General features: G+C 38.9%; 1 protein-coding gene across 12 annotated transcripts in view; it reads right to left on the reverse strand.

Moving 5' to 3' along the window:
* MAP7 (microtubule associated protein 7) overlaps window positions 1-13,793 on the reverse strand; it is a 113,678-nt gene that overhangs the window by 95,522 nt on the left and 4,363 nt on the right. For 3 of the 12 annotated variants that reach the window (XM_062639659.1, XM_062639654.1, XM_062639649.1), the window contains exon 1: window positions 4,268-4,916. The exons of 2 other annotated variants lie outside the window; for them this stretch is intronic. In XM_062639659.1, coding sequence (XP_062495643.1) covers window positions 4,268-4,397 — 130 coding nt within the window. In that variant the 5' untranslated portion in view covers window positions 4,398-4,916. Of the gene's footprint in view, window positions 1-4,267; window positions 4,918-13,793 lie in introns of those variants that run through there. 7 more of the 12 variants (XM_062639662.1, XM_062639660.1, XM_062639652.1 and 4 more) reach the window with 4 other exon arrangements.

A 13,793-nucleotide genomic window follows, 5' to 3' on the forward strand; every position in this document is an offset into this window, starting at 1 on the left:
CATGAACACATCCAGTACTTGATTGTGGCGAGACAGTTCACCAGCCTTTAATAGCTGCTCACTGTTCTGCCCAAAACAAAGTGCAGGACAGCCTCCTGACTAGCATCAAGAGGCGCCATTGGGAGAACCACCATCCCAGGCAGTTATGCTGCTTTAAAGCGTGATGAAAGCCAGAGACCAAGCTGTCATTTTGAATCCTGCCTGAGGCACAGACTCCACAGTGTGGGATAAGATTACACTTCCACACCCCATGCAGTACCTGTTTTGTAGGTGTACAGTTTCAGTTTCCAGGACTATCAGTTTAATGCCCTTGCAGATGCCAAATTCCCTTTTCTTTCAGGTATCTTAAGCTTGTATTTGGGTATAGACACATGGCAACAAAATACCCAAATTAAAAGTTAGCCAAACTGAATTTAACAAGGAATATATATTTTCCTAATACATGCACAACACTGAGACTAAGCACATAAACAGTCATGTTAGATGAGGGAGCTTTCTCTCTTACTTCTAAAAGCATTACACAAAAACATAACCACCCATGGAACAGCAGCAAAACATGCTGGTAATCACAGACATCACTGCCATGCAACAAAGGACTGGAAAAAGCCCTTCAAGATAACAAGGATTCAATCTTACTGTTCAGAGACCTAAAGCATGTGTGCCTAGCTTTGTATTAACAGCAGTACAACTTAGACTAGAGGTATGCTCCCTTATCACTTAAAATTTAAGCAGGCAGGTGAAGGATTCCACTGGTAGGTTAGTTGAGACTTGTTTCACTAGTTTGCCATAAATCTCATAAGGCAACCATTTCAGTTATTATTCAATTTCATAATCCAGAAACATAAGCATTACTTTTCTATGCTGTATAACTTTAGAAAAAGCATTATCAATATCTGAGAAAGCATTTGCCCCCAGGAGGAAGAGGAGAGGAGGCATCACTTAATTTCATATAATTAAGAGTTATCAAGACTACATCCAAGGTGCACAAAGTCAACAGGGCAGAGGAGGGAAATACTAAGGTGAATTAAATTGCTTGTGCCTGAATTCAAGGAACAGCTGAGGCCAAAGTTCACACAAAGAGGATGGGTACCTTTAAGTAAACACTAATCTACCTGGACATATCTTTGTGATTTACATAAAGAACCATATTCACACACTATCTTCAGTCACAGAAATAATACTTGGTTTACAGCACAAGCTCTAAGGGAACACTGAAGCTGTTAAGTGTGTGGTTCTGTACCTTTTTGTCTGGTCTCTCTAAGGATACACTTGCAGAACTGCTAGAACTCTGGTGACTAAAACAAAAAACAATTCAAGTACAAAATAAGCTTCTGTAAACCCATACAAATTGTATTTGAAGAGTGTGCTATGTTGCAAAATTCTTGTATGTTATAATGGGAGAGAATAGAGGCTGTTAATACAAGTAAAAAAGGCAAATCAAAGTAACTATTATTTACACTGTTGCACTATGCAACAGCTGGACCTCAAGACCCTGCAATAGTGGGTGCTACACAGACATGTAACAAAAATGCAGGCCTTGTCCCAAAGACAGGAGGAGGAAAGGAAATGAAAATATTTGGTGAAAAAGCAGTGAATACAATTCACATCAAAGGACAGGAAGTATCAGGAGCACATGGGTACAAAGATCACTGCAGGTTTTTAATAACTCTAGATAAAAAACACTTTCACTTCATTACTTGTTTACACTGGAGGAACAAACTCCTTGCTCACTAGACTTCAGATTATAGTACAAAGACAGGGAAAAAAAATGGCTGATATCAAAATCAATTTACAGAGAATCTCACAAATGATAGCCACTTTATGATCCACATAAATGTTTCCCACATGACAAACAACTCTCATACAAACACTAACCAAGCCTCAGTATTCTGAGAAAACCTGAACTACCAAAATGTTGATTATCCTAAAACTTCTGATGATATTAAAATATCCTTAATGGAGGAACAAGCTGCCTTATTACTTTGGAGTATTAGATCCATTAAAGACCTCTTGGATTTTGAACTGTTCTGCTGTACAAAGACAAGGTCCAGCACAATTATAGAAATGGCAAATGAAGAAGACACATAGTCCACCTCCCATAAAGGTAACACTGACTTAGTATGTGCTTGGGGGGTGAAAGGGAAACCATCTCAGCAGGTGCTCGCTGACCAAACAGGACAGGTAAAGAATTGAGATAAACCCTGTATAAAGTAGCAACAGAACAACAGACTCTAAAGACTCAAGGAAGCCTCACATGGGTCAATCCACACATCTTATGTTTCTGCTCAGAGCTGCAGCACTAGAGTGACCTTGTTTGGTACCATGAAGGAAAGGGGAGAACACCATCCTGAATACATACATTCTCCATGACCGGGCATTCCAACTCTAACCCATCTAGCCACTGATAACACATTCAAATGCACAGAAGGGTAAATAGCTACACATATTAGTGTGCAAATGATGTTCCATAGACAGTATGAGCCATTTTAAGTCTTTAGTAAAAGAAAAATAAATGAGTGTACTTCCACAATATTTTGTACAGACTCCTACATTATTTCTCACTAGGAGCATTCAAGGTAAGCCACCAAATTTTTACCTTATTAAAACTACATGCACCTGTTAGTTTGCTGTCTGTGCTTCTGAACATATTTGTCTATCTACATTTCACATCAACAAGAGGAAAAAAAAGATTAACAGAAACTGGATTCTCAGTTACAAGAGATTCAAAAGATAATCACATCTGTAAAACCACTGCAAGTAGAAAACACTAAATCAACAAGAAATTTTACCCTCTGAAACTATCAGTGCCATTGAACAAAACCAGGAAAATTGGTGATTCTTAGCTCTGTGGACTGTTGACTCCAGAAGCCATCCAGTAGATGCTAAGGGAAAGCAATATGCTTCTTAAAACATTAAAAAACCTCAGTAACATCACACTAGAGTTTATATCTCCATTTTATATGGGCAGTTTCAAATACAAAGAAGAGCAGGTAACTATGTACACAAGACCAGAACACATTAGGAACATTAACAATGACTGGTAATATGTATTTTGTCATGTCACTAAATCTGTCAGATTCTTTACCATGCTGAGGAAAACAAAGTACAAGCTGCACACTCAAAAAGAAACAAAAAGAAATCAGAGTTCTGAATTTGTTTGTAAAAGCTGTCAAGCCATCCTTTTCCTTTAAGAAAAAGAAAATAACCAGTTAGCTGTAAATGATTCAGCTCTAATAAATATACATACTATACATTTGCTATTTAAATGTTTGCTAGACTCTCCTATTACATGGTAGAATGGTAACATATGAAATTTGAAACACTGTCTGGAGGCTACAAAGTAACATTTGTTTTGTAAACAAAGAAATAAAAATCTGTTACCATTTCACCCCCATCCTGCATAAGATAAAAAAAGGAGTGCTCATATAAATGGAATTATTTGATCACTAAGAAAATAAAAATTCTAACAATCACACTTAAAATTCCAGTCACAATTGTAAGGTGAAGGATCTCTGCCAGACCCACAGAATTTAAATCCTAGGATCCATGTGGGAAACATTAATTACATGATATAAGATAGACAGGGGCTACATAATCTTAACAGACCTCTGTTATAAACCAGTGGCTATCAGCATGCCTCTACCATTTCCATTCACCCAAGTTAAACACCATAAATATTTTTCTTTAGCAGTTAAAATATGTTGGGTTTGGGGTTTTCTGTGTTTATGGGTGTTTTGTTGTTTGGTGTCCCCACTCCCCTCAGACATACAAAAGTCATATTTGAACAATGTGTATTTTTCTATACTCTGCCAAAGGCACACTGCCTTGTATGCACATGAATGGAAGTATAGGTAATGTTACATTGTCTTTGGCAAAACTGCTTTCTATAACAGGCAGCTTTCTGTATTCTGTCTTTTTAAACAGGTATTTAGTCAAACTGTGCGCAAAAATCAAAGAAAACACACAGAAATTCACTAATATATTTCTGATTCAGGACCCTTGTCCCTAGCAGAAAAAATGGGGTTAATAACTAAAAAGTATCTTTTTCTTCCTATCTGAAGCAGATGATTGCATAACAAACCAGGGGATTTAAATACAGGCATCTCTCATGCACAGTGCGTTTGTGGGTGCCAATATGCTTTGCCAAACTGCACTAGTTACATAGAGTCTCTAAAGCACACAGAAGAGCTAATAAAAACAGAAACTGTGCCTGCTGTCCAGCGTATTTCATACACAGCCCCAGTCACACTGCAGAATCACAACATACCTTTCAGTCTTTTGGAATTCTCATTCTTTTGCTGCTCATCCTCTTCGTTAATGGTGAATAAACCCAGGGGATTTGTCCTGGCACTTTTCTTCAGTCTCTCTTGTCGCAGGGCAGTAGCTGAACCAGACATGTTGCTGTTGCCTCTTGCTTATTAAGAAAAAAAAAGTAAGAAACTCCAGCCCTTACTCAGCCGCTAGCTGCAACACTGCCTGCTCATTTGAGCACTTGTACTAGATCCCCTATGGATAAGCAGTACGCAAACAGATGATAAATACCAACATCCAGTCGGCAGCAAAAGGCTTGCAAATCTTTCCCCACCTTCAAGAAAAGCCCTAATTAAAGGCACTTTAGTTTGGATGCTGCTTGTCACTGTCTTAACCTGTTAAATCAGATCCCAGCCCACAGCTCTGGGTTCTTTGCTGCAGCACCTTCCTCCTGCAAGCCTCTTCCAGCTACAGCAGACTAAAATATTCAGCACGCCACACGAGAGGAGAAAATATGATACGCTGCTGTTAACAGTTGCCCTGACAACACCGACACATCCTAATCAAAGAGGGTCTATGAGTGCTGTCTCCTCAGCGGCAGCAAGCTGGCCTTGGGAACGCCAGCTCCTGCCCGACTGCAGAGAGCTGGAAGCACCTCGGCAGCAGGAGCTGCTCCTTCCTCCTCACAAGGCAGCAGGAGGATGGAACTGTGCTTGCACAAGCAGATGAGCACTGAGTGAAAAGAAGCCTGGAAGGCTCCAGGCATGAACCTGCGTTTTGCCAGCTGCTCTGTTTATTCATGTTTAGAAATATTAGCCTACTCTGAAACTAAAACAATGAGGATGAGTTGTCATCTTCTATATACGCATGTATTGGGTGTTTCCTCCACTTAGCTCAATCACCTTCTTATGCAGTGCATACCTTCTGCATTAGGAATGCATACGCCCGCAATTACAGGCAGGTGTTGGAACATTCTTTTCCATGTGTGAAAACTCAAAAATCAGGATTTCTATCGTGTACAGACAACAAAAGGACTTTTAGAGTGAATATTCTGTACCACACCATAGTTTTATAGCACCAAACATTAACATTCACTTTGCAAAATGAACAAAATGCAAACAGCCTGGGTGGTTTTAATTAGTTGGATTTCCTTCATATGCTGGATTCTGGATTTTCTTTAAAAAACTTACAACACAGCAGTTGCTCACAAGTTTTGCAATCTGTAAATTCCACCCTTCACAGCTCCAAATGCCACTATGCAACATGCTGGATGTTTTTACCTGTGAGACTTTAAACTTCATCCACTTCCACCTGTCTAATTCAATGTGTGCTCACCATTTAAAATGCTACTGAAGAAAAACTGCAAGCTAAAACATTCCCATTACGTTAAAACCCCAAGATTTTCCACCATATTTTTTTTTAAGAGAATCTTGATGTAACCTGATCAGCCACCACAAGATGGTACATACATTAGCAGGCAAGTCTGCAGGTGCCTCATTGAAAATACAAGATTCTACAGATGTATATGATCACCTCAACAGCATGGGTAACAATACTGAAGAAGGGTCAGAGTTAAAACTGTCAACGTGTTATGTATCACAGTGCCCTGGGATGCTCTTTACAAAGGAGTCCTGGATCATGCTCAGCTGGGAGGATAGTTCTGTTGTCACATACCTCAGGCTCATCAGCCAGGAACCCAGTGGATGCAGACGAGCAAAGCACCACCTGAAGGCGCAGCAGTCTGTTTTTATTTCTCCTTCAGCATGGGCACAAAACACCCAACCAAAACAGAAGTATTCTGCATGAGGGCACCAGTTCTGAACCAAGCCCACAGTCCACCTCCAGTACGTATTTCCTCCTGGCTACTTCCTGCCACTTGGTTACGCCTTGGACTCTGCGTGTATGTGGAAGCTATACACAGTGACGGTTGTCTATAGTTAAAGACACTTTGTACTAAAGGGCATAGATTGTACACATAAAAGAGTAAGAGGGAAAAAAAAAAAAAAAGCTCCAATACAAGCCCTTCTTTAGCTCAGTAATTTGCATTCTGGGGTTTACAGAGGCTACTGCTTTGTCCTGTAAGAGAAACATCACTATTCACTTAATGCGGACAACAAATACTATATAACAATACACACATAGCCACAAACAGAGGACAGTAGTTGGTTCCATTACTACTTTTCATGCATGCCCAAGACTGTTGCCAAAAGAGCAAAGGTAACAGAAAACAACACTTATATGGCAGTTTAGTTAAATATCACTCTGCACCCTTTCACTGTTAAGTCATTAAGAAAGGATTCCTGCCCTTTAAAACATTATGTTCAATCAAGCAAACATTTTAATCGCTAAACTTCTTCAGCAGGCATTTTAAATCATATAATAAGTGCCTACCAAAAATACACCTGACTGGAGTGGCTTCTGAAGAGGCTTTCATACTTAAAGTATGACAACTTTTTCAGTGTCTCCATATCTTTATTACTTGAGGAGTCATAGAGAACAACTACAAGACTGAGAATGCCTTCCTCGGCCCTTGCAGGATCCCCAGCAATCGTAAGAGTGACCTGCTCTGAGTACAATACATGACTGAGTCTGAGGCTCCAGAGGCTCGTGAAGATGAATTTTGGTTATGATACACAGGCAACAAGGCATTGGTGCACGTTTCTTTCTGCTTCCTAATGCAGCAGTGCATTCTGACAGAGTAAAAGGATCAACAGCACATTCAGCTTACACAGCCTGATTTTATTTCAAGGTCTCTGTGGTTAAAAACTGTGCCAGCCCACATGTTTCCAAATGCCTAACAAAATGGCACCCTAGCCACCTGCAACCTATTACAAGTAAAAAACATCTATTACACCAGAAGATACCACAGAACCTAAGGTACTTAAAAAAAAAAAAAAAAAAAAAAAGCCCACCAAAAAAAAAAAAACCACAACAAAAAAAACCCAAACAAAATCCAAAACCAAAACAGACCTCAACAATCAACTTCCTAATAACACTATTAAATATGCATAAAATGTACCAATCCTGCATACAACCAGAGAGTACTGATAAATACCATCCTCTATCCACTGGTTTAGGGAAGAAAAAGAAATTCCTGAGGTATCCCTAGCAGGAAAGTTTTGCTTATTTCAGCCTTGCCTCAGCTATGCAGGAGCTTCTATATGAAAACTGGAATGAAAGCAATATTCCCTTGAGGGAATACTTGAGGAACATGATGGATAATTTTAGTGGCAAGGCTGCTAAATTCTTTAAATAAAATATTAAGAGATATGCTTATATTAAGAGATATGCTTACATAGCCCCTATTAGTGATTTCCCACACCCAATCCTGCTCCCCTGCCCCCAAACCATACCAACACCATCACAGTTCAGCTCTTACTCATGGGGTCAGATTCTCTTAAGACATGAGGGCAACTCTATCTCGAGGGCACTTGGTAATTTTGGGGTTTTCCTTTTTACAACAATTTCAAACTCATTATCAGTTAAGCCACTACACTTAAACACACCCACTTTCACCCACTGGATTCTACAGGTGTAATTACCTGCACAATCTGATATGCAACAGTCTTAATCAGCAGTTCAAACAGACTATCAGGATAATTATATTGTGATCTGGGAAATGCAGATATTTATAACAACGTGCTAATTGATGTTTCTGCTTTAACATCAGGTATTAAGGCTTGATACCTCTACCTAAGAAATTAAAAGCAAGTTGAAGCCAGTCACCAGAACAGCCACCTACATACAGTCTGCTGTGGGTAATCTGGTAATTTTCAGCGGCTGAACTCTAGATTTGCCATCTTCTTTCATTCACAGGATTGTTTCAGTCCCTGTAAACTATCCAAACACTACATGAAGCTCATTACTGTGATTTAGCATATAATGAGTTGCACACGATAAGCTCATGTTCTACACCAACTGCCTTGCAAAGCACTCTGCCAGTGTGAGCTTACTGAACTGAACCTTTTTGCTCTTTCACAGGGAGAAGTGAAGACAAAAGGCAGCATTCAACACAAGATAGCTAACTAACAGAAAACTATATTGCCTTTGCAAGGCTTTATGTCTTTCACAAGAGTTGGCAGGCTGTGCTGACTAGGACTGCATGTTTTCAAGAAAAAAAAACAAACGAACACTTGATAAAAGATGGCTTCCAACTGGTGTTATATCACTGGGCATGTAAGGCTATATTATAGAAAATCAAGACAACTGAATACAGGCTTATATATTACTGTAAAAAGGACAAAACAAATTTATAGACAAATTGCCAATGAAAAGCCCTTCAAACACAAGCACTCATAAGACACTGCTGAATCACAGTATACAGATGTTTCCCTCCCACTCCATGAGACACCCCTATGTTTATCAAGGAATTGATAGGAATTTCATGGTTTTCTCCTGCTATTTCCTTTGCATAAGATCAGTTAAAATGCTGTTTTAAAAGAACACCATACCCAAAGAGCAAGCAACCAAGAAGTCAGAGAGCCAACCCTTCCCCTTCTCCCCTCCTGAAAAAAAAAAATCCCAAATAAACAAAATCCCTCAAAACAACAACAACAAAAAAACCCACACCCCAAAAAGGCAAGAAAAAAACCAACCTCTCAACAATTTCAGGCCTTGCAAGCTGTCAATCATAACACACAAAAATCTACTGTCTGCCATTATTGTGAAACCCAGCTATGCCCATCCATTGGAGAGATCGGTCCAGCCTTCAGGGTCCCCCTCCTCCCTGCTGCCAGCCAGAGCGATTAAAAAATAATAAAGTTCAAGGCACAAACGCATCAAGCCAGCTTCAGAAGTCAGAGCAGCCTGCTCACCACTGCTCGCTCTTCTGACACTTAAGCACTCCAAAGCCTGAGGTAAGTTATAATGTCTAACCTCAGTTTCTCCAGTTGTAAGATGAAACAAAACCTTCAGAAGAATTCTGAAAGAACTAATTGATTCTTATAAGACACTTTTCTATTTTAAAATACTTCATATGACCTTACTGTTAGAAGAGCTACCCAGCAACTATTCAACTACTGAAACAATAGAGAAAAGTTCAGACTGTGAAAACAACAAGCTGAAGAGAGAAGTCACAAATGGTGCTTCAGTGTTTTCAGAACATTATTCACAATCCTGTTCTTGAGTTTTATCAAAACCTGCTAACAGCTGAAGACAATTTTCTTGTAGGGTATAAAACCAAAACAATGACACAAAAGCAACCATAAAAAAAATAATCATAAACTTGAGACAGGTCTGGGTCACACAATTTGTAAAGCAAAATAGACACCGTTTTACTTCTGTTCTTGGATGTTGATTTAAGGCTTCCCCTCAACTTAAATGCATTTTATCTCACAAATTAGATCAAGTCAATATATAAACATATACTCCTTTCAGAGTGCCAATATTTGATTGTTATTTCTGATTTTCTTAGTACTGAGATGTTCAGGACAAGGTAGGTATCTATCTTCTATAGTAACATCAGGAAAGAATGTGGCATTTTGCATTTATAGACATGTTTTCCTAGCATGAAAAAGTAAAGCTCCAGGTGTTTTTCTTGGGAAGAAAAATCAGGAAAATCAAGGTATAGTTAGAAGATCCCATCTCATTCTGAAAAAACAGTACACCAAAAACTTTCAATGTACCCACCCATCAAAACACACAATCATATTTCGCATGAACATAGAATCTTAGAATCATAGCATAGTTAGGGTTGGAAAGGACCTTAAGATCATCCAGTTCCATCCCCCCTGCCATGGGTAGGGACACATCCCACTAAACCATCTCACCCAAGGCTCTGTCCAACCTGGCCTTGAACACCACCAGGGATGGAGCATTCACAACATCCCTGGGCAACCCATTCCAGTGCCTTGCCACCCTCACAGTAAAGAACTTCTTCCTTATATCCAATCTAAACTTCCCCTGTTTAAGTTTTTACCCCTTGTCCTATCACTGGAGTCCCTAGTGAAGAGTCCCTCTGCAGCATCCTTGTAGGCCCCTTTCAGATACTGGAAGGCTGCTATGAAGTCTCCAAGCAGCCTTCTCTTCTCCAGGCTGGACAGCCCCAACTTTCTCAGCCTGTCTTCATATGGGATCAATCATCTATGTCAAAAGCTTTTTTAAAAAACTCATTTAAAAATACATAATATGGGCAGTGTTGGATCATTGAATAACTTCAGTTGGAAGGGATCCATAAATCCAGCTCCTTGCATGACAATGTTGAAATACATGGACACTAAACTCCAAGCTCAATCTCTCCCTAATTTCCTTCAAGAGACTCATCTCTCTGCATTAACTTTCTGCTTCAGCAGGTTTTAAATCAGGCCAAAAGAACAGAGAAAGTAGAGGTTTTTTTATTTGATTCATGTGAGAAACAGCTGTTTACTCAGCATCAAATGACTACAAACTTTCTTTTCAATGCCATTTAGGACAGAACAAAATAGCCTTAAGAAGACAGACAGGATTCTACCCATTCTGTTTAAAAAAAAAAAAAAGTTGGAAATTGCAAAACCAGCCACTATATGAAAAAAAAACCAAAACTTGCTTCCATCAAGACAACCACTATCTCAGACATGACACAGATTTTTTCTACTGCTGCTCTTCCTTCTACCTCTTATTGTCAAAAAATGACAGAATAACCTTGTCTTTACAGAGGTTTCTAAGTCTCTCTTCAAAGATATCTCTAAGGCCTCGCTTTTATATACAAGATAATAAAGGACTAGCAGATTATTTTTACAGCAGTACATTCATTTTTTTAACAACTTTAATATTTAGTGTAAACATTACTTGCATTGATTTCTTCTTTCTACCTTCTTGGAAGGAAAAAAAGACCCTTTGCATTAACCAGTAAGACTGCATATGAAATGCTAGAGAATAAGAAGGGAAACCTTCATCTTTTTGGCTAATGAGAATCCTGCTGTCAGGAGTATAGATGCACTCTGAATAGCTTTAAATAAGAAATGAGTCGACTCCCTTCTAAAAGTCAAGGCCATAAAACCACAGTAGCTTCATGAACTTATTCTTCATTCATCTACTGAATTAGGTGCTTCAGCTCAAAAACCAGCAGAATCATTCAGCCTAAGCAAGCACACATTTAAATATGTGATGGGGAAAAAAGCTGGGGAGAGCAATGGATTATTAAGATTCTCCAGAAAGGCAGGTTCAGCTCTTTTCACCTTTCTCTCCAAGTCTGAGCATATATGTTTTTATTCTAGTCTCATATCTTAGTATCTCCCTTTCCAATAAATTGAATTCAGAATTATTACCCACCTCTGCCTAAGAGATGGTTAATTTTAAATAAGCAAGGTCTGGAAAGAAGCAGCAGACACCAGGACTTCATTTTCCTAGTAACTATCCTGACTACTTTGGCTTTTTTTTAGCTTACCCATCTGTTTATGGGACCATCTTACACGTTGCAAAGACTATGCACATTCTATACTACTTTTATCAAAACAGCAAGACAATGTATTCCTCAGCTGTAGGTGCTAAAAGCAGCCGTGGCAATCCTCTCACATGATGTGGAGACTTGCTCCTTCAGTCCTCACTTCATCCCTACCCACCACAGGTCTGGTGAATCATAGACAGGCAGCTGTGCCAGCAGCAGCGCTGCCTGCAAGACCCTGAAGCAGAAGGCAGACCCACCAGGACACACACCTCGGCACACATGCTCAGGCGTGGAAGGCTTTCTTGGAGGTGACCTCTTCCCAGTTTCAGCTCTCCTTCTTACATGTGCAGTTCCACACTATTAAGAGCTCCTCAGAAGTGATTAGACAGAACGTGTTAACTGTTTTCCCTTCTGACAATTAAACCTGTGTGCATTTCCATGCATAGGAAAAATTGAGGAGACTGGGAGCTGTTCTGACTCAATCTCACTCATCAGAGCAAGAGATACATGAACACGGAGATGAAAGTTTCATCATTCACAAATACTTTGAACGTATACACACCAATAAAATAATCAAGTACAAGATGTACATTAACAAGCCTTGTTATATTTCTTAATTGAATGGATTTGCATAGTATGACTAATTGTAAAAATTGCACAACACATCACATGATGAATAAAAACATATTTGATCATTCTTAGACAACACTATTTATATGTAACAATGATATTGGATCAGGCCCCATAGTGAAGCATATTCTGTAACTTCAGCCCACGATCAGTTAAATAAAGAAAGGCAGCAAGGAACCTCATAGGGCAGCAGGAAACAGGAATTCAGTAGAAAACAGAAATCATCAATGTTAATTACCCTACTAAACAACAGCCTGGGCAGCATATCTACTGCTTGTATCTGTAAAAAAAAAAAAAAAACAGTTTATTTTTTAAATACATAGTTTGTATATATGTTAAGAGAACCAAATGCTTATAAAGCACTCAAAATTAAGAGTGCATATGTTTGTACTAAGCTTTTTGGTAGAAATGTGAATATACTTCAAAGAAAAAGCACTAAGCTTTATCCTAAAAATGTGAATGCACTTGAAAGAATAGGCAATATGCCAAGAACAAATTAAAATTGCCTCCACTGTTGTATTACTGACAGTAACCGACGGATAGAATCCTGTCAACTATTTTGTGCTGTGTTCACCACCAGTGCTCTCCTGACATTCCACTTGCCAGCACATTTCATAAAAGGTGACCAAGAAGTCTGGACTTTGGGATTCCATTAACTTTAAGGGAGTACACCTTAGGGTATCAGACTCAGACATGAGAGATGTGTGGAGACTTCAGTACTTAATTTCTCCCCTCAATAATCTAGTCTTACTAGTGACTGTCTGGGGCTTAAATCATGCCATCACTTATATCTCTGAAGAATCTCAAAGTCAACAGGAGTCAGAGTTGCTAACTCCATCCATTTGAATAGTGAGGCAGCCTACCCCCTACCTGTCATCTTAACAGACAAGTTAAGGTCATTTTCGTGGAACTGACAGATCTCCTAGTATACATATATTCAATAGTTTTCTCCGAAGACACAAAGGGTATAAATATAATACTTATTTTAATGAAAGCAAAGATTGATTTTAATGAAAACAAACGTGCATGTCTCCAGAATCAATACTAAGGAACAGCTGTAGAATTAAATCTGAACCAGTTTAACAAATGCACCATCTTCTCATAGTCTTTTTCACCTGAAACATGTATAATATGTCTTTCCTGCCACAGTTCCTAGCAGTCTGCTGCATTTGTTTAAGTCGCATACAGGAGATCTCCTTCCTGGAGGAAAGGCAGGTGTGCAGTTACCACAACAAAATTAGCAGCACGCTGTGGCTTGTAGTCTGGGCTAGACTTAAGCACATTTTTTCAAGTGGAAAAGAAAATATGTTGTTACTAGATTATACAGTATTTACATAACTGAGGCAATTATTGCACTGATGATATTTAATTACCTTTAATACCACAAATAATTTTCAGCTGCAAAGTATTAAACTCGTTTATCTGTGATAGTAATAAACCAGCCATCAATCAGAACCAACTCTGATTAGTGTAAACTTACGATTTTTACAGTTTGAAATAACACCTACAAAATAATATCCATTTTGAATATGAAGCCCAAGTAAAATAA

The sequence above is a fragment of the Pezoporus occidentalis genome, unplaced genomic scaffold (assembly GCF_034315485.1).
Source record: "Pezoporus occidentalis ecotype Australia unplaced genomic scaffold, CSIRO_AGI_Poc_V1 ctg61, whole genome shotgun sequence".
In the NCBI taxonomy this organism is placed as follows: Eukaryota; Metazoa; Chordata; class Aves; order Psittaciformes; family Psittacidae; genus Pezoporus; species Pezoporus occidentalis.